Here is a 24,963-nt window from a genome sequence, read left to right as displayed (position 1 = left end):
CTGTTACCTAGTCCACATTAAAATTTCTCCTACTTTTAAAAAATATCATGTATGACGCCTTTTTTCCGTTCCAGGATCTAGCCAGATATTGAATATTGAATTTGGTTGTCATATCATCTTTTGTCTAGAAAGAAGTACCTCCCCCCTTTTTGGGAGGAAGATCATTCAGGACATATTTGAAGAGTTGAGGCCACTTGTTCTATGGATTATCCCACAATCTCTGTCTGAGTGCTTCTTCAAGATTAGACATTTTGGCAAGAAGGTCACATGGGTGATGTTATGTACTTCTCAATGTATCACATAAAATACCCAAATGCCTATTTGTTTCACTATTGGACATGTTCAGTTTGACAACTTGGTTAAGGTGGAATCTGCCAGATTCGTCCTTATAAAGGTACCCTGTACCCTTTGTATTCGGTAAATAATACATGGGTTAGAATTTTGAGACCATATAAATATCCTGTTCTTAACCTTTCACCCAATGAATGGTTTGGGCACCCATTGATGGTCCTAGCCTGTATCAGTTATCATATTGGGGCCTGGAAAGTGGTGGTTTTCCAATTGTATTCTTTCTATGTTTTTTAGCTAGTATTTTTCAATAAAGAGCTTCAGCCCGGCTGGTGTGGCTCAGTGGTTGAGAGCTGACCCATGCACCAAGAGGTCGCTGGTTTGATTCCTGGTCAGAATACATGCCCGGGTTGTGGTCCCAATCCTCCGTGGGGGGCATGCAGGAGGCGGCCAATCGTTGTTCTCTCTCATCAATGTTTCTCTCTCCCTCTCCCTCTCCCTTCCTCTCTCTATAAAAGCAATAAAGAAAAAAAAATTTTTTAGTAGAAGAGCTTCATTACTCTCCCACCTTTTTAGTAATAACACTGTGGCAATGTGGACACATGTATTTTTAAAACGTCAGTCTGTTATCATTCAGTGTGTTGTCATTATTCCTCCTGATGCTCCAATTGCTTCAAGTCTGCGGGATCCACTCGCGCTCACTCTTGGTCCTTGTCAGCACTCTCTTGCTTTCTGGCATGGCGACAGGTTCCAGGTTTATCTCGTCCTTCCTCCTTCCCGGCCCCAGGATCAGACATTTACCCAGAGAGTCTTCATTCCTTCTAATGAGAAGTGGTAATTAGAAACCAACATCTGGGTGCTGGATGTGACTGTCACTAGTGGGACTTGTCATTACTTTTAGACTTTTTAAGTGCATGGAGGTTGGAATTTATGTAAATTAGGAGCCCATGCTGATCCTTTCTATTTAAATCTAATACCACATTGCTAGATGCCATAAAGCTCTCTATTTTTCCTACAGTGAGAACCCTGATTCCCATGTATATCAATACAATTACTATTTTATTCTTCTATATACACAAAAGAGTCTAGGAATTATAGCACCACTGTTACCACACACAATAGCCTACAAAGTAAAGTTCAAGATTTCTTTGCAGTTTTTGTCCTTAAACTATGTCCCACAAAGGTTTATAGTCAGAATAGTGTGTTCAAATTTCAAATTCTTGAAGAAATTCTTGTTTTCTAAGTAATTTTATTACCATTTTAATATACATCTAGGATTATTAGTGTTTGTATTCAACTTCAGTTTGCGTTTTGTCATTTTAAAATCTATTTATTGAAAGTATAAAATATTTACATGTTCAAAATCAAAACTATATAAAATGTCTGAGAAATATTACTCCCTGCTATGCTTTCCTCTCTGTTACACCCACCTCCTGTAGGTAATCATTCTCCTTAGCTTCTGGTTTGTTTCCTTCTATAAAGACAAGTAGATAAGTGAATGTTTTTATTTTCTGTGTGTGTGTGTATGTATCTTTGGCACCTGACTTTTTCCTCTTCACCATATGTCCTGGAAAGAGTCCATAGCAGATGATAAATATCTTTCTTTTCTTTAATATGGCTGCAGAATCTTTCCACTGTGTGGATTTACAGTATTTAGCTCATCTCCTGTGGACAGGCATTTAGATTGCTTCAATATTTTCTGGCATTATCTATGAAGGTAAGTGAATAACTTTGTGCACTTGTCATTTTATATTTGTGGAGTTCTATCTTTGGGGTACGTTCCTAGAAGTGGGATTGCTGGGTCAGAGTGAAAGCATATGCAGTTTTGTGAGATCGTGTTAAATGCCCCTGCATGGGCTGAGCCATTTGGTACTCCAACCAGGGACATATGACAGTCTGGCTTCCCCATGGCCTCACTGACAGAATATGAAATGAAACTTTTGAATTTCTGAAACTATGATAGGTAAGAAATGGTATCATAGTGTAGTTTTAATTTGCATGTCTCTTATAACAAGTGAAGTTGAGTATCTTCTCATATACTTTGTGTCTTTTTCCATAGTCTGTTCATGAATTTTGGCCATTTTTCTCAAGTTTTTTTTTTTTTAAGTTACATATAGCCCACTATATGGGCTAGTCTCCTATTGCTGTAAATTGCAGCTGTGTCTTATGTTTTTCTATTACAACAATGCTGCAATGAATAATCTCATGGAAACCTCATTCACTCATGTGTAGCTGTATCTGTAGGTTAAATTGCAGAAGTGGATTTGCTTGTGTATATGCAAAGGGCCTAAGCACTGGTAACAGGTATTGCCTAGTTACACTCCCCTCCCACGGGTTGCCTCAATTAATACCCCCACCAGCAATGTATGTGAGTGCCTACCTCATTCCAGCTAGTAAGCAGACGGGTCATCACCTTTTGGATTTTTCTCCTGATAGGTGAAACATGAAATCTCAGTGAGGTGTTAATCTGCACTGGGCATTTTTTTGCATACTTGAGAGGTTTGTCCGGCATTATCATCTCCTATATTCTTTTCAGGTTTGGGCCCCCTTTTTCCTGACATATCTTCCTTCTTCCTAGAGAAGGTGGTGATGGGGCTGTCAAAAGGGAAGACAGGTACAGAGATATCCCATCTGACCAGAACTCTGTCTCTGAAGAGCTGCAGCCCCAGACACAACCATTCCTGAATGTCCCGCTCCTGAGGCCCACTGGAGCGTGCACACGGTCTGCTGGCAGCCCCTGGGCCAGCCACCCGCCCCTCAGTGGTAGGACGGGTATATTCTCCCATGAATTCATGGCAGTGAGTGCTCAGCAGGCTGCTCTCCAGATGATTTCCTTAGTGGAGCGAAAGCCTGACCCCAGGAGGTGGCTTGCAACTTGAGGGACGATTTCATCACTCTTCTCGCTGCTCACCCTGTAAGCTGCTCTCTTCCCCCCTCCTGGCCAATCCTCCCACTCTGCCCCATTATCCCTGTGCGCTCAGAGCCTGTGGACATGTGATTACCTCTGTGCTGATTGCCAGGCCGCAGTTCCTGGATCCTCTTGTTCTCAGCCTCTTCCTTTCCCCCGCTGAGAGGAGGAGGGAAGAGGTGTTTTCCTGCCCCTGTGAAGCTGCCCTCCCAGCTTGGCTGCCTGGGTCTCATCTACCCACTACTCCCCAGGAGCCTTACTATTTACGCTGGGTGGTAAAGGGACTGCTTCTGGTTTTCACAATGGCTACCAGGGCCCTGCAGCTCCCAACAATGTTTGTCAGCCCCGCCAGGGAGCAAAAGCAGCAGTGGTGGCTCTCTCCTGGCTGGCAAACATGCCACACAAAGAGTCATAGCAGCTACTCTTGTTTGAGAATTTACTATGTGCTGACCACTTGGCATATATTTCCATTCAACCTTTGCAATAGCAGAACAAAGTCAGTGCTATTACCAACTGCATTTTTGCAGTTGAAGAAACTGCCCGAGTTCTTGCAGCTATTAAGAGGCAAAGCAAGAGAGTAAACAAGTAATTTGACTTTGGGGACTATTATAATTTGGCGAGGAGGGCAGCAAAATTCACCACTCTAATTATGAGAAAAATAATTTTCCTGTTTGAATACATCAGTCCAGGCTCACCCCATGTGGCTGTGGCGATCTCAGCCTGGGTGGGAGAGCCTGAGCGGAGGTGAGCTTTGCACCAAGCAGTTAGGGGAAGTGGTGACTAATAACGGCCAATGTTCATTGGGCACTTACTGTGTGCCCAGAGCTGTCCTAAGCACCCTGTGCAGTAATCTCATACAATCTCACAACAACCTATGAAAAAGGAGCTATTTCAACCCAATTTACATATGAGAAGACCAAGTCTCAGAACATTAACTGAGTTGCTCAAGGACAGCTGGCTAATCTCTAGGGAGCCATGATTCCGACCTGGGTGGTCTGTCCCCGGACACCCATGTTCCTAACTGTCCTGCTACACTGCCTCCCAAGAGGCTGCAGAAATTCCATCAGACCTCCAGGCAGATCCTTCTTCCAGGATCTGTTGCTGTTCATTATTGGCCCAGTGACTTTAGTCAGGCAGAGCCTTTTCCAGATGTACCTGGAGCCTCTCCTACTGCTATTGGGGTTTGGCCTTCTCACAGCAGGGGGACAGCCTTGCCTCCCAGGCTGTGCCCAGGGATAAGACAAAGAGCTCAGCTCTTATCTCAGGAGGCCCACTGCCAGGCTGCTGACCTCTTTTCATAACAATACCTTGCATTTTTCTTTAATTTTTTTCTTGATCAATCAGCACAAATTTTAAAGTTTGTATTCTCAGTGCCACAGGGAGATACAATGTCTCTGCCCTTGTGGAATGAATTGTTTAGCAGAGGATGTGCCTAAAAATTCTTCCATAAAGAAATGGCCAAAGAGGACAGTAGTCATAAAAGGAACCACAGCAACCACCGTAAGTCCCCAGGTAAGGGCCGAGAACACCTTGCAGACCATCTGTGCTCCCAGTGGAGCAAGAACAGGTCAGTGAGACGTGGAATTTCCTGCGGGGGTGCGGCATTCAAGAGTGGAGGGCAATCTGCAGTGAAGCAGCATGCGAGTGTTCTAGGCCCTGAAAGGCATTCGCAACCACCTCTGGCTTCCAGACCGGGTATCAAGGTTGTTCAGCTCTGAAAGCTCACCCTGGCAGCCGTCAGTCATGGAGCATGGCTGGGTGCTGTCCGGAGCTGCCCCCATGACACAGTGGGCTGGGCAAGAGGGAAGGCACTTTCTGTTCATCGCCATCAACAGCCCATCACCATGACTCAGGCTGACGATAAGCCCCCTCTGAGCCATTGAAAGCATTTCCTTAGAAAGGGGAGTGTACAGCACATTCCTTCAAGAGCACAAGGCACAGACTCTCAGTGAAAAAAAATGCTTCCCTGGAGAAGTATATCATAGCCCCCATTAGACGCTCGCAATACACACATTCGTATAGGCTCTGACAAGTCCTATGGTAAAGAAACCTATTTAATTTTTCAACCCATTGTTTTCCAGACTTATTGACCATGAGGCCTTCCAACTTTGGTTTTCTATAATTCTTAATGATATCCAGCAGAACCAATGTTTTTGTCTATTTTTTCTTTGAAAAACTTTGAAAATGCTACGACCATGTATTTCTGAACGATTCCACCTTAAAAGCACTCAACTGTTAAAAGTTCCTGTACTTAAAATTTTAGCTCCCAACTCACCAAGGACAGGATGATAATAAGAGTCATTCCCAGCAGGTTGCATTTTTGTTTTTTGTCTTGAGTTGAAATGTGAATTTCCTTGCCAGGCAGCAGTGGACCCCCAGCCTGCTCAGCACTGCCCACATAGTAGCTGCTCAATAATCACTTGCCAATTGCTTGACTGAAGATGTTTGCTTAAAGGCTGAAGAGTTAACTAGTTGAGGCTGAAAGCCAATTCTTTCCCCTCCCAGCCAGAGGCTTGTTTTGCCAGGACACAGACCCCAGTTTAGGGGCCTCCAGTCTCCTGCGGCTTCCTAAAGCTCCTTACAACTCACTGGACTTTTCCTTCTCAAAGCTGTGTCCTCCCGTCTGCCATGTCCGCCTCCCTTCTCCACATCATCACGGAAGAAGCTGTGGGGACGTGGGTGACGGGCAGCCTGTCGAGGATTTCTGCGGGCAGTCTTCCTGTTTGATCCCTCCACCTTCCTTCCCGAGGAAAGGACACCACTTTGGTCACCTCAGCTTTGTTGTCCGTGGGCCTTACCTGGGGGCCCCATCCCGGTGTCAGGTCTGAGGGAAACGGGGCTGGAGCTGTGCTATTCCCAGAGCTGCCTTACAGCTGACATTCAGTTTGTGAACATAATAAACATGTCGCCAAGCCCCAAACTTTAATTGCATGATTATGTACGTACTGACTTCCAGCAGTGTAACGGGTTTTCACAGCGTCGACAGGAAAGACGGTCCTTTGTCCCCAGGATTACAATGCAGGCCATTTATCATAAGTATTTTAGCCCATTGCTAATTTCTTTTCCTGTACAAATGTACTGTGTCCTTTGGTGGCTGATACTTGAACCGGCAGCTTGCTGGTAAGCAGGAGAGGGCACTGAGCAGAATTTGAATGCCTTGGAGGAAAGTTTCCATTTAAACCCCCACTGGGCTGCATCTGTTTCTGGGTCTGTTCTCTAACCTGGGGAATCAACAGAGAAGCATCTTTATTTTGAGTGTTTATGCCTACTTCTGCCATGGATCAGCATTCTCGTGTTCTCTTTAACTCCAGGAATCATTTAGCAGCATTATTTATGGAAAAATTTGATTGAATTTAATGAAGTAGACTGAGAAGGAGTCTTCATTGTTCTGAGTGCTTTTGATTAGCAATAATTCATCAGAATGAGATCTGATTTTTTAGGGGTATTGTGTCCTATTATGGAAGCCTGGACATATTATTAAAATAACCCTAAGCCCTGGCTGGTTTGGCTCAGTGGTTAGAGCGTCGGCTTGCAGTCCAGAGAGACCAGGGTTTGGTTCCCACTAAGGGCATGTACCTTGGTTGCAGTTTGTCCCCGGCCCTGGTTGGGTCGTGCAGGTGGCAGCCACTCCATGTGTCCCTTTCACATCAATGTTTCTCTCTCTCTCCCTCCCACTGAAAAAAAAATAGAAAAATGTCCTCAGGTGAGGATTTAAAAAAATAATAATAAAAATAACCCTAGCCCCCAAGACATTGGAAGTCTGAGGGTCTGGAAGATTGAGACCAAAGTGGGTTTTATTAACTGGTCATGTGGTCAAAAGGGCCAGGTACAACTGAATTGTGCTTTGTGAATTTAATTTAGTTGACAACAGAGGCCAACAAGAAAGTTCCACTTCAATGCTGCCTAGACACTGTTCTGCCTCCACTGACCGAGTCCGCCGTGTGCACAGTACGTCCGGCCTCACAGCCTTCCTGCATCCACTCCTGGGGTCCAGACCGCGGTTCTCTTTCCCGGCCCGGCCTGGCCCTTGGCCTGCTGAACTCTCGTCCTCGGTCTCGGCCTGGCTCTTCCTCGGGGAGGTCCTACCTGAAGCCTGAGCGAATCACATTCTTCCTGCAATTTTGCATGAAGTACTTTTTCATCATAGCACCTGTCACAACTTTAATTCAATAATAGTTTGTCTTACTGCTTTAATGTCTGCTCCCCTGCTGGAATATCAGCTTCATGAAAGCAAAGGCAGGTCTCTGCTGTTTCACCTCTTCTCGGGGCCTTTGTGCAGCCTGACACAGAGCGAATGCTCAGGTACCAAGGAAAGAAGGAAAGAACCAGCTGGAGACGCATCGTGAAGATTTTGGCTGTTCGGCTTGTACTAGGCAGAGCTCAAAGAGGGTCCTTAATAAATCATCCCTACCTCCTGCTACACATGGCCTGTGTAATCCCCTCCCCTCGAGTGTAGGTAGGACCTGGTGGCTCATTTCTGACAGACAGAATATGGCAAATATGGGAGGTCACTTCTGAAGCTAGGTTACAAAGAGAACATAGCTTCCATCTCGGGTGCCTTCCTTTCCTGCCTGTTTCCCCCGATGGAGCCAGCTGCCGTGCTGAGCGGCCCAGTGCCAGGCCCTGGCCATGGCAAGGAGCTGAGGGAGGCTCTCGTCACCAGCCAGCGTGGCACTACGGCCCTGGCCCGTAACTGGATCCTGCCAACAACCACATGAGTGAGCTTGGACGCGGATCCTCCCTCAGCTGGGCCTTCAGGTGACACCTGGGTGAGACCCCGCTTGCAGCCTGAGAGAAACCTGGAAGCAGTCACTGAGTTAAACGGTGCTCCAATTTCTGACCCGAAGAAACTGTGGGATAATAAATGCTTGTTGTTTTAAGACATTAAGTTTTGGGGTAATTTGTTATATAGTCCTGGATAACTAATACACAGATTTTTCTCGATTAGATTATTAGGTAATATTAAAGATGATCATGGGAACTTAGTATATGCCAGGTCTTATGCTAAACACTTAATATGCACACTCTTATCTAGTCCTCATATTTAGTCTGCAAGGTAGTTTCCACTATTATCTCTCATTTACAGATGAGAACAGTGAGGCAAAGGGGCTGAGTGCCCTGTCCCGGGTCTTGGCAGAGCACTGGTAGTGGGATCCGGGAGCCCGTGCTAAAGGCAGACCATCACCTGGGACGGCTCTGGGCTCCTTCCTCACCTAAACACCAGGGACCCTGACTCGATGGGCTTCCAGGACCCAGCACAGCGAGCGTGACTGCCTGCCCAACACGAGGATCTGGGCAGTGGCTCAGCTTGGACCCTGTCTCTTTAAGGAGCAGAACAAGCAGGGACCCAGCTGTTGCCTCACCTGGACACGCCCTCTCCTTCCTGCCTGAGAATCCACATGCTTGCGCAGAAGCCCATCCTCTCCTGGCCCAGAATACAGTCCAATCAGGATCATAAAAGATGGCGGCTTTTGGAATAAAATGAACAACATCCACCATGGTTACAGCTTGTTTTTCAACTTCTGCAAGATGAAATTAAATTGAGTAATTGTTTGCACATTTAGCCACATGACTCTGATCTGTCTGCAGCAGAGTGTGTCATTTTGAGCATTTAAACCAGCAATAAAGCTTTTTAAGCTTGTGTTTCGTTTTATCTCATTTATCTCTAGACCTAAAAATGCAACAGAACAGAATGTAAGATGTTTCGGGGGGAAGCTAATGCTGTGTACGATCACGTGGATTTGGGTTATGAAGCTCCAAGGCCTTGTGTTGGGAACTGACTTTGTGAGCAGAATTCTGAGCCCTGGCTTCTGGAATACAGGGTGGGGCAAAAGTAGGTTTACAGGTGTGAGAACACAAGACAGAGTTTCTTTTATATAACTTATTAATCATTGTATTATTTTCCACACAAACAACCCTACTTTTGCCCCAGCCTCTATATACATAGTAAATTGTGAGAAGCAATGATTTCAAGGTTCTAGTCTTGGAAAGGGAAACCTGCTTCCTCACAAAGGGGATGGGAGAGGAGCTGTCGAAGGCATCGCTCACAGCCCCCAAATCTCTGCCCCTTCAACCAGTCCGCCAGCATCAATCAAGAGGGAACTGAAGCCACAAGAGAGGTGTAAAAGCAGTTTACAGACTGGCTTGCTCTTCTGCCATTCTAATAGGTGTTTATTGAGTGTTTACTGCTGTGTGTGGGTGGGTAGGAGGAGGAGTGATTAACATAAAGCAAAAAGGTGACAAGGCTGTCTTAGAACAGCATCTGGAACATACTACGTTTTCATGACTATCAGCTGTTGTTATTGCCAGAGACACACGACTGAGCCAGAGTCATCACAACAGACCAGATAAACCAAACACAGGGCCTGAGACCCAACCGCTGTGGCTGACTCAAGGTCGCCGGGAGACCAGACTGGCATCCGTATCCCAGAAAGGGAATTTAAAATAATCACATCCAAGTCATGTCAAGGACATTGAAATTTGAAATAATCACTGGATCCACTTTAACTGGAACATACTAAATGACCCAATAAAATGTTTGTTTTAAGAAATTGAGCACACACTCTCTCAAGCCCCCAGTTACTTTGAATAGGAAATGGAATTTGCACCCAGCGAAGGTTCCAGTGCTGACCAACATGAGCCAGATTGCAAGTCCAGAGGGTTTTTAATTAGAATGTATTAGTAGGATTCCCTGCTTATCAATGAGCCACTGTTGCCAAGCTGAGGTTAGGCCCCTTCTATCAGGAGTTTGTTGTTTGAGTGGGACTTGGTTGCCCTCCAAACTGGACCAAGACCAAAGTTTGGTACCAAATTTCTAAATATTGACCCAAAAAAGTGTCAGGCAACAAACGTCCAGATGTTAAAGAATAATTCTGATCTAGAGTGCTCCATAAAGAGGCAGGACTGATTCCACCTGCTCCGCAGTCCATGTGAGAAGATTAGGGAGGGGAGAAGGAGCTCATCGGCCTTGTGGAACAGGGAAGGTTCCCAGTGAACTGTAAGTCTCTCTCCAAAGCAATTTAAAGGGTATTATAGAGGAAGGCTCAAAAACAGGCCAGCTACAAGTAGGGAATATTTGTTTCTCTGACTGGAAATCTCAGGCGGTGGGCTTGGTAATCTGTCCTGCCAATAACTGAACAAAGAAGAAAGAATTCGAGAGGACTGGCCAAACGGAAAGGGGCAGCTTTGGGAAGGCTCCCCCACCGTTCAGAAGGGCAGTAATCTCAGGTGAGAGTTTGGGAAACAAAAGGACACAGAAGGCAATTCAACTGGGGTCATCTTGTGAACACCCCTCCACAGCTATCACCTGCCAGGTGAGAAGACCTTATTAGCATACGGCTGAGGGACAGACGAACATCTAGGAGAGGATGCTCTTGGGATGTCATCAATGTCATTGGCCATCCATGTGACTTCTCCTCCTTTCTGGTACATGGTAGAATCACCCTACCTGCCCCACTGATGTGGAGTCTGGCCATGTGACTTGATTTGCTCAAAAAAAAAAAAAAGGTGTCTCATTTAAGAGGATGCACTGAGTTGCTAAGGCAACGTTCTGCTGCACACACGTCCTCCTACCACAGTGATTGTGAATACATGGATGAAGCCTTAATCGGCCTATTGTTCTGGGGTCAACACAGATCTGAGCCTCTACCAACCCATGAGAGATGTGTAGCATGAGGGAGAAATAAACCTTCATTGTTTTAAGTCAAAAACATGACTTTCGGAGTTGTTACCACAGCGTAACCTAGCCTATCCATACCGAGAAGAGGGGAGAGGAAGCAAAAGGTTATATGGAATCAAAGCACCACTTCAAGGAGTCATGTGGTAGTCAGGTCCCCGGCCTGGCCCTCCAGAGAGCCCATCGGACTCCCACCCTGGGAGGAAGAGGGGTAATATACATTCAGCACCACAACGCTCCTCAATCCTCCAGTTTAGACCATGCAGGTGAAGAGCAAGCGAAAAGTCCAAATCCGATGAGAGATAGAAGTTTTACATTAAACTAGACTTCATTTTACAGTTAAAAATGATGAAAAACCATGGAATCTGCCCAAAATATTATTAAGGGAAAGCAGTAATTTAAAATAAACAAAACTGACTCATGTTTATTTCCCAAATCGAAACTTCTCAATAAGCTGGCTGCCCACACTTGCTTGGTAAACAGGGACATGTGTTTTGACGGGTCTCAGAAAACTGCAGCTGCTCACAGTCCTCTCCTCGGAACACACACACCACTGAGAGGATTCTCCAAAGACAATCAATATCGCCCAAGACCATCGGTCCTAATCAGCCCTACCAATCACAGCATGCTAATCCTGCTATGTGCCTTCCTCCTTTTTAGAGACACAATTGTTTTTCTCTGTGCAAAGAGGGTGTGCCCTGCAGGGAGAGAGATGATTAGGATATCTGACAATACTGTGTCCAAGAATGGATCCAAGCTCAAACGCACTCCTGAGAGGGGTGTACACTGAACAGCCAAAACACGGGTCACAGGTGTGACAGGGAGGAGATGCCTCAGCAAGTATAGGTCCCCCACCCTCCATTCCATAGTACCCACACCCCCTGCCCCTAAAGAACAATTCTGTCTTCTTCCATCCCAGAGGTCAAGAGGCAGGAGGCACCTACGAAGCCAGGAGAAACTTAGTCAAGCTGTGTAACAACTGGCTAGGGGAGGGGGAGGAGATGGTCAGGGGTTGTCCTCTACAAGACTCCTGAGCAACACAAGGACCGAGGACTGACAAAAGAGCTTTTGGGAACTGTTGTTGTGGGTTATGAGTTGGGTCTTCTCGCACATGCTCTGAGATAGAAGGGAAAACTGGGGTTCCTCTGGAAATCCTTTGGCAGTTCGACTGTGCATTTGTGAGCGGGACCTGAAACAAAGCCTTGGCTGTGTGGCACCCAGGGGAGTGTCTGTGCAACAGAGTTTTCTGCAGAAACTTCTCTGCTCACAACAGCCTTCCTCTTGCCCTTTCATCTAATCTTCCCCAATTCAGAGCAGGCGTCCTTCCTAAAAGCCTTCCTGAACTCTCCAATGGGTCATGATCCTCGCTGGGGTTCCCAGAGTCCTGTGCTCCCTGCATTAACTCACCTCACATGTTACAATTGTCTATTTACCTGTTTATCCAGGAACAGCATCAGTTCCTTAGGGCCAAAATTTAGTCTTAAATTTCCACATCCTGGGCCTGACACCACACCTACCACACAGGTATTCAGTAATCAAGATGACCTAGTCTCTCTCAAACTCAAAAATTTACTTGACCAAAATAATTGGAGAAATGGTGATTCTTACCTGCTCCTTGACCACGTGACAAAACCAAGTTTCTGGCCTGCGCATCAACATCGCTGTTACCTCTGCAGAGGCTCAGCTACTCTGCCGGTCAGTTTCACATTCCATAAAACATCTCACCTAAATACTAACTTTGTGTGGGGCGGAGGTGAGCAAAGAAAGTGTGTAAAATTTAAAAACTATGAGGAGCCCTGGCCGGTTTGGCTCAGCGGTTAAAGCGTCGGCCTGCGGTCCTTAGAGACCCGGGTTCGGTTCCCGCTAAGGGCATGTACCTCGGTTGCAGTTTGTCCCTGGCTCTGGTCAGTCATGCGGGTGGCAGCCACTCGAAGTGTCCCTTTCCCATCGATGTTTCTCTCTCTCTCTCTGTTCCTCTCTCTCCCTCCCACTCTACCTGAACAAAAAATGGAAAAATGTCCTCGGGTGAGGATAAAAAAAATAATAATAAAATAAAAAAAAAACTATGAAGAAAAGTATCTAAAAATTATTGTAAATGATTGGTTTGGGTGCCAGGGTCCCACACTAGACCACTAGTACTAGAACCACGAAGTCAGCTCCGGTCCATAAACGCCACAGAGGGAAAGGTCCTCAGGGCTGTGGGAAGAGGGGCAGAGCTGGGGCAGCACTGGTTTCTTCTCCTTCCTCCTCGGGCCTGGACTCGCCCAGGAGCTCAGTCGGCCTTTTGATGTAAGTCAAGGCCAGAAGAGAGAAAGATACACTGTTGGCTGAGCATCACAATGGAGTTCTGCTGGAGTGAAGTTCATCTTCAAAGTGGAAAGGAGCTTTCAGACCAGACCAAAAAGAAGACCTTGTCTCCACACTCGGACCCATGCTGAAGACTTCCTTCCTTCCCCAGGAGTGAGACCAGGCAGGGAAGGCCAGCACGCATGCTGGCCACGAGAGACAAGAACCGGTGGGACTCGAGGAGGATGCGGAACAAAGGAGAAAGAGAAGAGTGGTCTTTGAGCGGGGAAGGGGACACCGTGGAAATGCCCGAGGGTGTTGCATGGGGCAGAGAGCACAGGACACCCTATCATCCTGCACTAAGGCCTCACAGCCATGAACAGAAGCTACAGAAACATCCAAATAGATGAAAGACCTAGCTCTCCCCATCTCCACTCAGTGGGGACTCGCACCAGAAGGAAAGGCTTGATCAAACATCCTCTGGGAGGCTAAATGGGCTCGATCGCCTTCTGATGAGCTATGTCCCCTCTCCCTTCCCAGGGAGAAGTGCTGCCATTACACAGGGAAAATAAAAGGCTCCCAGGACGCTCTCAAGTGTGTACTGAACACCTGGAAGCCTTAGAGGCCAGAATTCATGAGCCAAGGTCCCAGGATGGCGGCCCTCGCAATCCAGGTGCACCCCCAACAGACATCCCCAGACTCAGTGGCACTGGCTGTCACCACCACAGGATTCAGAGGGGTGGATCATTAAAATGTGCTGTGCAGTCTACGGAAAAGAAGTGAGTTGTGAACAAGGATCATCTTGTTGGAAAGAATGGCTCCTACCCAGAGGAGTGGAAAACAAGATTCAAGGGAGAGTAACCAGCCATTCATCTGGAGACTGTCAGTTCTTTTGGGAACAGAAATATTTTTATGCTGCCTTTTCCTACCCCTTGGGAAACAAAGTCAAACAACCTCTCTGACCCACACCGCAGCCGATTTACTGAGGCTCACAGGTAAACACACAGTAACTCTCTGTGGCTGTTTGTCTTGGCAAAGATAATGAAAATTATATGGTTTGTATTATATGACTGGCTACAATAATGCATCAGATTTGCTGAGGACATAAAGACTGATGCATATATTTGGTTGATCCTCAATGTCTAGTCTGCAAGCTCCCTGAGGGCAGAGCACCTGGTCTGTTTTGTCTCAGGCTGTCCCACAGCCTAGGACAGTACCCACCACAATTGTTTCTTAAACGAACAGCAAAAAGAATGGCTCAGCCTATGCCCCTCACTCTCGATTTCATCCACCTGGATCAAACCTTGCCCTGAAAAAGGAAAAATGATAATCGTGAAAGAAGCAGCCATGTCTCTAGAGCAGCATTTGTCAACCTTGGCACTACTAATCCTGGGCATTGCAGGATGTTTAGCCACATCCCTGGCCTCAACTCACTGGATGCCAGTAACACTCTCACCCCACCCCCACTCCCCGAAACCAAAAATGTCTCTAGATATTGCACATGGCCCCAGGGGGCAAGGCCTTCCGTTGGTGGGAACCACCGCTCCAGGCCTGCAGAGAGCTCCCAAAGAGCAGACAGACCCAGAGAACGGCTGTTTCTCGTGGATGCATGATGCTGAGACAGCAGCCAGGGGAAACCCTCCTCTGGGCCTACGCAGGGGGTGCACCAGACAGGCCTGCGGTGAGAGCGGTGGGAGGAAATAGGGGCGGTGAAAATCAGGCAGATGTCTTGAACACAAATGAAGACTGAGAGGTGGGCCCAGGCCTTGTCTGTATTCAGCAGGAGAAACCACTTTACTGCCCTGGTGAGGATGGAGCTGGTTTTTAATGATCTCCGCTCACCCTCCTCCACCACAAGGGCATTAAAGAATCTATACATTGCGCAGCAGCAGGGGAGCTGTCAGCAGCAATTGGACTTGAAATCTGGCTTGGAGCATCTGCTTCTGCTCTCATTATGAACGAGGCTGGGATTCATTATCTCCACGAGGAGTTCAAAGGGCTCTTCGGAGGACAAGCTCTGCAAAGCATTCACAAGGCCAGGTATGCATGTGGACAAGGACAGCAGATTCTGCCCCACTCGGGATGAGCTGCAGGTCGCTCACACCCATCCCCCCCTGACAAAATCAAGCAGAGCAGAGAAACACTCCTCCCAGTCAAGGTCCTGCATGCTCCTCCCACCTGTGCTGACTGGGTACCTGCACATCACTTCCTGGCATGCCCTGTTTCTATCACATTCTTCTTTACCAATGACCACTGATAGCCAATGCTGGCAAGGGCGCAGTCGGGCACATACTCTGTAATTCTGGGGCAGAGTCAGTATGATGAGGCAGCCATACCAGTGTCTTTAAAATGCACATGCCGGCCCTGGCCAATTTGGCTCAGCGGTTAGTGCCTGCGCCTGCAGACCAGAGAGACTCCAGTCCCTTCCTGCTAAGGGCATGTATCTTGGTTGCAGTTTGTCCTGATCTTGGTTGGGATCGTGTGGATGGCAACCAGTCAATGTGTATCTCTCACATCAATGTTTCTCTCTCTCTTTTCTTCCTTCTCTCCCTCCCTCTCTATCTGAAGATAAATGCAAAAATGTCCTCTAGTGAGGATAAAAAATAAAATAAAATGCACATGCACATGTATTTCTAATTCTGGGAACATATCATAAGGAAATAATTCTGACTACAGAAAGTCTCAGGTCTCCCAAACATTCATCATGTAATTATTTAGAATCAGGAAAAATGGAAACAACCAATTGTCTATTCTCAGATATTTTACTTTGGTATATTGTAACATATACATTCACTAGACTAATATAAACCATTAAAATGTCATTTACAAAGAAAAGCATCATGCTATATGAAAATGTTTATGCTCTGTCATTAAACAAAGAAATAGAGAGAGAGAGCACCAAATCATAGCAGCATAATGTCAACCATGAAAATAAAAACTCTGGCATTACAAAATCTTCTGGAAGCAAACAGACCCCCCAAAAACAGTGCTAACAGTGACAACATATTGGAGGGAAGTGATTTATTTCTCTTTTTCTGTACCTTATGAACTCTCTTTTGAAATCATCTATTCCTTTAAATTGGGAAAAGAACAATTGAAAGTCAAAAGAATAATGGTAAACCCACAGCTAGGGCATAAATACATCCCTTCCATATTTCCTTTATCCTAATTTTTCCTCCAACTTTATTGAGATGTAATTGACATATAATGATGTGTACGTTTAAAGTGTACAAAGGGATGGATTAATACACATATATATTGCAAAATCATTGCCAAAGCAGGGTTCACACATACTTCACACCACAACGAATTACCATCTTGTTGTTATTGATATGGTGAGAACATTTAAGATTTGGTTTCCTAGCAACTTTCAAGCATATAATACATTATTAACTAATGTTACCATGCTATACGTTAGATCTCCAGAACTTCTCCTTCTTACAAATGTAAGTTTGCACCCTTTAATCAAAATATCCTCATTTCCACTAACACACACACACAGAGGCAAACATCAATCTACTCTCTGTCTCTACAAATTCAGCCTTTTTCTTTTACTTATTTATTTGGCTTCCTGATAAGCCTGCAGCTTGAGAAGAATCAACAGGCGTATTCCCCACATCCACACAGCATGTGAGAAGGATGCGGGCCCAGCTGTCAGAAGACTCACTATCCCACTAACCAGCTGGGTGTCCATACAAACAAGTCTCTTTACCTCAAAGTCCCTGAGTATAAAATTGGGGAGCTGAATTAAATTATCCTTATCATTCCACTCATGTTTACTATCCCCTAAACATTTGTTTAGTGAACCTAGCTCCTATCCAGTGACATAATTTTTCTTACTTATTTATTTATTTATTTATTTTTATTTGAATTCAGCCTTTTTAGATTCCATATATAAGTGAGATTATACAGTATTTGACTTTCTTTGTGTGATTTATTTCATATAACATAATGCCCTCAAGGTCCACTGATGTTATTACAAATGACAGGGTTTCCTTCTTTTTATGACTGAATAATATCAGTGTGTGTGTGTGTGTGTGTGTGTGTGTGTGTGTACATTTTCTTCATCCATTCATCTATCAAAGGACATTTAAGTTGTTTCCATGTCTTGGATCTTGTGAATAATGCTGCAATAAGCATGGGATACAGATACCTTTTTGAGACAATGATCATTTCTCCTTTGGATATATACCCAGAAGTGAGATTGAGAGATCCTGTGGTAGTTTGATTTTTAATTTTTTGAGGAATCCTCACACTGTTTTCCACAGTGTCTGTACCAATGGACATTCCCACCAACAGTGCACAAGGGTTCCCTTTTCTCCACATCCTTGCCAGCATTTATCTCTTGTCTTTCCTATAATAGCCATTCTAACAAGTAGAAGGTGATATCTCATTGTGGTTTTGATATGAATTTCCCTGATGATTAGTGAGGCTGAGCATCTTTTCATGTACCTGTTGGCCATTTGTATACTTTTTTTTTTTTTTTTGGTACGTGCCCCTAGCAGGAACCAAAGCCTGGACTCTCTGGTCCACAGGCCAATGCTCCAACCATTGAGCCACACCGGCCAGGGCTCGTATACCTTTTTGAAAAAATGTCTATCCAGGTCCTTTGTCCACTTTTAAATCAAGTTATTTGGTTTTTTGCAATTAAATTGTATGAGTTATTTATATATTTTAGATAATAACCTCTTATCAGACATATGGTTTGCCAATATTTTCTCCCATTCTGTAGGTTGCCTTTATATTTGTTGTTTCTTTTGCTGTGCAGAAGCTTTTTAGTTTGATACAATCCCACTTGTTTATTTTTGTTTTTGTCGCTTATACTTTTTGTATCAAATCTAAATATATATGTGTGTGTGTGTATAGATATAGACATAGACATAGACATAGACATAGACATAGACATAGACATAGACATAGACATAGACAGCCAAGACCAATGTCAAAGAGCTTTTCCCTACCTAATGTTTTCTTCTAGGAGTTTTATGGTTTCAGGTACATTTAAGTTCTTAATCCATTTCAAACTAATTTTTGTGCGTAGTATAAAAAGGGGTCCAATTTCATCATTTTGTATGTGAATATCCAGTTTTCCCACCACCACTTATTAAAGAGAACATCCTTTCCCCATCAAGTTACCCTAGTACTTTTTTTCTATAGAACTTACAACCAACTGCTGTATCTTCATCTCTGTGTTGTTTTTCTGCCCCAGCTAGACCATAGGCTCCATAAGAGTAGGCAACCTGCCTGGTATGTAATAGATGAGCAATAGAGTTAGTTGGACTGAACATACAAGTTAGACTGCAGGGAAGTAAAACAAAAATGTTGTTCCCAGTGAACTTTCCTAAACTAGTGTTGAGAGAGTAACTGGCACAACCACTTGGGAAAACTATTTAGTCTCATCTCTAAAAGTTGAACATTCACCCATTTTATGACCGATGGATTCTACACTAAAGTATGTACTGGGGAAAATGCATACAAAGGTTTGCCAAAAGACATGGCTGAGAAACTGCTCTTATGCAACAGTCAAGCCCTGGACACTACCCAAACATCCTTCCACAACAGAACAGGCACATACAGTGGAATATCCACAGCAACAACCTATAGCCAGGCACAACAATGCATCACAGACTTCATGATGAGCAAAAGAAGCCAGACCAAAAAAAAAATCCATATGATTCCATTATAAATGTATAAAAACAGACAAAAGTAATCTATGGTGTTGCAGGTCACAGGAGTTCTTACCTGGGAGGGGGACAGGTAGTGACCATGAGGGCACAGGACGGATGTCTCAAATGCTGATAATATTCTATCTCTTGACCTGTCTGTATGGGTGTGTTTACTTATGGAAATGTATGAGAGGTACATTGATCATTGGTACCCTTTGCTCTACATATGTTCTACTTTCGTGAAATGTACTCCCTACCAATCCAGGGCCACTGAGACAGGGAATCTTTTCTGTAATTCTCTCTCCACTCACTACGAGCCTTGACCTAGAGCCTTGACAAGGATGAACTCGCCACACTCAGCATTTACATTCATCAAGTCCTGACTTGTCTCAAGGCTCCACCTCGATTATACAGCCCCGCACCCTGAACTGAGTGTGTGGTCCCTGAACTCGGCATTACAGCAGAGGCAACCCAGGTATGTCCGTAACGGTAGAGGTCTGACCACCAGACAGATCAGAGATGAATGCTTGTGCTCCCTTCCCACCGAGACATGGCTCAGGTCACAGTGCCCCTGGATGTGGGCGTGCGAGGATTGCTCTGGTTCCTTTGTAGACCAGGCCTTACCCTTCGCAGAGTAACCCCCAGTAAGGTCCCTGACCACCAAGCACCCCTTCTTTTCACTTGTCTCAGACAAAAAGGCTGTAGACTCCAGAGAACAGGACTCAGGCTTGTTCTGCTCCCTGCCACCTCCTCAGTGGCCAGCACAGTGCCTGGTACATAGCACCCGGCCAATAAGTGTCTGAGGTGTCAGTGTATGAACACATAAACAGACAAACAACTACAGAGTCTGTGCACAGTACCAGGGTTTGGATACAAGAAAGGTGAGGATCTAGGTCTAGGATCACCATGGAAATAAAAAATATACAGATTTTTAAATTTCTTTAAACACATACGGAAGTCTTTCTAAGGTAGGAAGAATTTTTGAAAGTACCATCCCTGTCATATAAAAATCACACAATCTAAAACCAGTAAAAACATCTCATTTTTATCTTTACCATGGATGGCATTTTCATTCTCTCATTCACTGAAAGTGACGTAAGCCTCGTTCAAGATGACGACTGGTCAAAGGTTATAGACCAGGTCGAGTCACAGCAGGGCCAGCTGGCTCAGATGGGAAGTGATGTCTTAGCCAAATAACAGTGTTGGACAGCAACCAACCAAGCCCAGGAAAGTCACAAAGGAATCAGCATGTCCACTGAGAATAGAAAGACCCAGAAACTACCCACTGTCCCTTAGCCATGGGCTGCGGAAAGACTCCCAAATAGCCACACAAGTCTGTTAAATACACTTAACTGTTTTTCTCTCCCCCTTGGCAATGCTTTTATCCATTTTAGGCACCATTAATTAGAGGAAACTCAGCAATAAGGGGTAAAGCAGTTTGAGAGTTTATTCAGTGGGCAATGGAATGGCTTTAGAACAAGAAATACTTCTGTGTCTTGCTGAGTCTCATAAATTTTCTAAACTTTGATGAGTCTCTGTTTTTTGGGGTGATCTGATCTTTCCAAAATTATCTGCCCTAACAAGCAAAAGGATTTAATATGCCAAAACGAGAGAGTAGCAGCAGAGAGTGTCACTGGCCAGCCCACACCCCTGAGACCATCTCTGTGCCCAAGGAAACACCTCCTGTGGGAGTCAACATTCTATATTACATCCCCCACTCCTCACCCACCACATGCTCTCAGCACCACTTTAGCCTCAACACCCGTTTTTCCACACACTAGCCCATGTCAGAGTCCATTTCCTTCGGCTCAGCTGTGCAGGCAAGTTATCAAGTCTGCTGCAGAAGATGCAAAGTCAGACCAGCGCTGTCTGGGTTCAGGCCCCTTGGACACAGGAAGATTTGTTGAGAGGACCCCACGGGCTTTCTCATGTGAAAGGTCTCACATAATCCCACTGTGCTCATGTGAACAGACATCCCTAACGCCCTGGTCACCAGTCAGGAGTCAAGTGCTCTTCTACTCCAGCAGCACCTGGTAACAGTGACTACTGCTGAGGCCCATGCAGACACAACACTGGAAAGCAAGGCCTTTCTTTCCACTGACACTGGCGGAATAATGTCTCAGGGGAAATAATGCACACATGATAATTTACAACAAGACAAAATGCTCATTTTGTCTTAAATCTCATTATTCATTGAAGCTAATGGTGTTGGCTATTTGGGATGAATAATAATTCTTCAGGATTTTTCTCAAAATACAGTCTGAGAACTACCTGCATCAGAATCACCTGGACAACTGCCTGCATCAGAACCTGGACTGCTTATTTAAGATGCGGGCTCTGCCCTGGCTAGTCTGGCTCAGCTATTAGAGTGTCGAACCACAGATGAGAGAGTCCCGGGTTCAGTTCCCGCTAAGAGCATGTACTTGGTTGCAGTTCATCCCCGGCCCCGGTTGGGGTTGTGTGGGTGGCAACTCGTTGATGTGTCTTTCTCATATTGATGCTTCTGTCTCTCTCTTCCTCCCTCTCTCCTTCCTCCTCTATCTGAAGATAAATGCAAAAATATCTTGGGTGAGGATTAAAAAAAAAAAGGGGCAAGCTCCTGGGTGCCACCCTTGACCTGTTAGAGACAATGCTCTACATGAAGAGCCTGAAATCCACTCTGTAAACACACCCCAATAGTGACCTTTCAGGATTGGAAAGAGATCCTTGGCTCTAGCTCTTGCCCTGGGCATCTTCCCTTTTTGTCTTGGGCGTGGCTGGTCATCTCACCTTGGCCTGGCCTTTTTCAGAACTGAGTGACTGAATCCATCTACATGGTGGAACAGAAAGGCAGAGGGGAAGTAGAAAAGGAGAGGCTCCTGATTCCAAAATGGCAACAGAGTGAATGGAAGCTACACAGACCATCTCCCAGAACCAAACTGGGATTACAACTAAAATACAGACAAATAGTCGAGAAGAAGCAACAGAAGCAGCTTGTGAGGGCCATATAAGCAGTGATACTGAATCGATCCTGACAGGATTGCGGAGGTGGAAGAGGGGGACTGGGAGCCCACAGTCAGCAGCGATCTTAGCTGTGAGCAGCACCCTCGGGGTTAAACTTCTAAGCCCACTCCACAGCGCAGAGAGCAAAGACAGAGCGCTAAAATAGCCACAGCCACTCGCCTTGGACTGCGGCAGAGGGAGGACAGACTGGACTGGACACTTGGGATTTGGAGGGTGCTCAGAGATTTTGCTGAGTTGCAGCCACTCAGGACACTGGCCATCTTACTCCTTCCCAGGGCTCTGGGGAGAGGTGGTTGCCCTTCCCTAGGAGATACAACTCCACCCAGGTGGGCCATTGAAATGCAAATCAAGGCTAATTACCAATCAGCATGTGCCCTACCCTCGGGAAATCCCCTTACTCTGAACACCTGAGGGGGTTTTTTGTTCAACTGAGAAACCAAGGCTCTTCAAGTAACCACGACTAATAGCCTCCAGGCAAAAAGCTAGAGGACAACTGAACCTTTCCTGGGCTTGCAACTGGACCCAGGAAAGTAAGACTTGACAGTGGTGTTTAACGTGGGTCCTCCCACACTCATCCAAACCCAGTGGAGGAAGCCACAAACAGCAGAACACCAACACCCACAGGGAAAATTTGGCAGGCACCAAAACCCACAAAGATAGCCAAAATGCTGAAGAAAAGAAACAAATCCCAAATGAAAGAACAAAGAACCTCTACCGCAGATGAGATAAATGAAATGCAGTTAAGCAAGTTAACAGAGCTAGAATTCAGCGCCATGATCTTGAGGAAGCTCAACAGCATGAGTAAGGACATCAAATCAATGAGTAAAGACATAGAAACATTGAAAATCAACCAATTGGAAATTAAAAACAACCAAAAAAATAAAAAATAATGAAGAATGACATAGCAGAAATAAAGAACACTCTAGAAGGACTAAACAGCAGAGTAGAGGAAGCTGAGGACCGGATCAGTGAATTAGAAGGCAGGGTAAAAAAAAAATCAACCAATCAGAAAACCAAAAGGAAAAAAACAATTAAAAAACAGGAAGATAGCTTAAGAGAACTGTGGGACAACTGGAAACATAATAATATTCGCATCATAGGAGTGCCCAAAGAAGAAGAAAATGGGCAAGGGTTAGAGAATATATTCGAAGAAATAGTGACAGAAAACTTTCCTAATTTGGTGAAGGAAGAAGGCATTCAAGTTCAAGAAGCACAGAGAGCCCCAAGTAAGAAGAACTCAAATAGGCCCACACCAAGACACATAGGAATTAAACTGCCAAAGATTAAAGACAAAGAAAGAATCTTAAAGGCAGCAAGAGATAAGCGACAGGTTACCTACAAAAGAACCCTCATAAGGCTGTCAGCTAACTTCTCAACAGAAACACTACAGGCCAGAAGGTAATGGCATGAGGTTATCAAGGTCATGAAAAACAAGGATCTGAATCCATGACTACTCTAACCAGCAAGGCTGTCATTCAAAATAGAAGGTCAAATAAAGAGCTTCCCAGACAAAAAAAGGCTAAGGGAACATATTAGCACCAAACCAGTACTGCAAGATATGCTAAAAGGGCTGCTGTAAGTAGTAGGAGAAAAAGGAAAAAAATATAACCAAATTAAACAAAAATGGCAATAAATAAGTACATATCAATAATTACCTTAAATGTAAATGGACTGAATGCTCCGATCAAAAGATACAGAGTAGCTGACTGGATAAGAAACCATGACTCGACTTCCGGTCAAGATGGCGGCGTAAGTAAACGCGGTATCGCATCCTCCCACAACCACATCAAAGTTACAACTAAACTACAGAACAACCATCATTCAAAACCGCCTGAAATCAAGCTGAATGGAAGTCTTACAACTACGGAATTAAAAAAAAAAAAAGCAGCTACATCCAGACCGGTAGGACAGGCGACGCGATGGTGCGAGGGGTGGCAGTGGCGCAGCGGCGGCACACGGTGGCGAATCGGGCTGGTCCCACACCCAAGCGAAGTGGATAAAAATCAGGAGGCTCCCGGGGCTGGGAAGGTCCTTCCTGAGGACTGAGGGGTCCCTGTCCCACACCAGGTGCCCCATTCAGGGTTCCAGTGCCAGGAAGAGAAGTCCCCATAACTTCTGGCTGGAAAAACCAGCGGAAACCGAGGCTCAGGGAAGCTGACCTGGCTGGAGCCCCAGGCAGCTCCCTAAAGGGTCGGCGCACAGACTTATCGGACTCTCTCCCTCTAAGCTCGGAGGGGAGGCAGCTCGAGGGGCACCAGAGACATACAGGGATGAACTGAGCAGTTTGGCACTGGAGCGAGGGCTGGAGAGGGGGCTTCCTGTAAGAGGCCTTTGTTCCTTTGGTGAGCCCTTCCCGGGGGGCGGCAGACAGAAGCCATATGTGGGACTCCAGCAACCTGGCTCACACTGGTAGCCCCGCCCTGCTGACTCCCTAAGGCCCCGCCCCGCCCCACCCAACTTTCAAGCCCACCCAAGCTGTTGCCACTTGCTTAACCATAGGATTGGCCTGTCTAAGATCCTGCTTCAGGTTTTTCCTAAATTATTTCAAATGAGCAGCATCCGGTCTCAGCGAGCCCCATACCTCTCATTAAGTAATACACAGAAACAAACACAGGGAGGCAGCCAAAATGAGGAGACAAAGAAACAGGTCCCAAATGAAAAAACAGAACAAAACCCCAATAAAAGAACTAAGCGAAATGGAGATAAGCAACATAACAGATACTGAGTTCAAAATACTGCTTATAAGGATGCTCAATGAACTTAGTGAGAACCTCAGTGAACTTAGGGAGGGCCTCAAGAGCATAAAAAAGGGGCCAGTTAGAAATCATGGATACACAGTTAGAATTAAAGGAGGCATTAATTGAAATAAAGAATAATTTACACAGCTTCAATAATAGAGTATGTAAATCCAAAGAGCAAACCATCGATTTGGAATATAAGGAAGCAAAAAATCCCCAATGAGATCAGCAAAAAGAAAAAAGAATCCAAAAAAATGAGGAGAGTGTAAGGAGCCTCTGGGACAACTTCAAGCATGCCAACATTCGCATCTTGGGGGTGCCCGAAGGAGAAGAGAGAGAACAAGAAATCGAAAACCTATTTGAAACAATAATGTCAGAAAACTTTCCTAACTTGGTGAA

At 45.3% G+C, this 24,963-nt stretch overlaps 1 protein-coding gene across 10 annotated transcripts in view; it reads right to left on the bottom strand.

Moving 5' to 3' along the window:
• KLHL3 (kelch like family member 3) overlaps positions 1-24,963 on the bottom strand; it is a 551,388-nt gene that overhangs the window by 5,486 nt on the left and 520,939 nt on the right. For 5 of the 10 annotated variants that reach the window (XM_036281814.1, XM_036281809.1, XM_036281815.1 and 2 more), the window contains 3 exons: positions 8,560-8,718; positions 1,719-1,762; positions 857-1,106 (listed from right to left, as the gene is read on the bottom strand). In XM_036281814.1, the coding sequence (XP_036137707.1) occupies positions 1,101-1,106; positions 1,719-1,762; positions 8,560-8,718 (209 nt within the window). In that variant the 3' untranslated portion in view covers positions 857-1,100. Of the gene's footprint in view, positions 1-856; positions 1,110-1,718; positions 1,763-2,668; positions 2,718-6,146; positions 6,418-8,559; positions 8,719-24,963 lie in introns of all 10 variants that reach the window. The other 5 variants (XM_036281812.1, XM_036281813.1, XM_036281810.1 and 2 more) reach the window with 5 other exon arrangements.

Source organism: Molossus molossus, unplaced genomic scaffold (genome assembly GCF_014108415.1).
Source record: "Molossus molossus isolate mMolMol1 unplaced genomic scaffold, mMolMol1.p scaffold_m16_p_4, whole genome shotgun sequence".
Classification (NCBI taxonomy): domain Eukaryota; kingdom Metazoa; phylum Chordata; class Mammalia; order Chiroptera; family Molossidae; genus Molossus; species Molossus molossus.
Note: the sequence above shows the minus strand (reverse complement) of the source record. Positions and strands in the feature narration are given on the sequence as shown.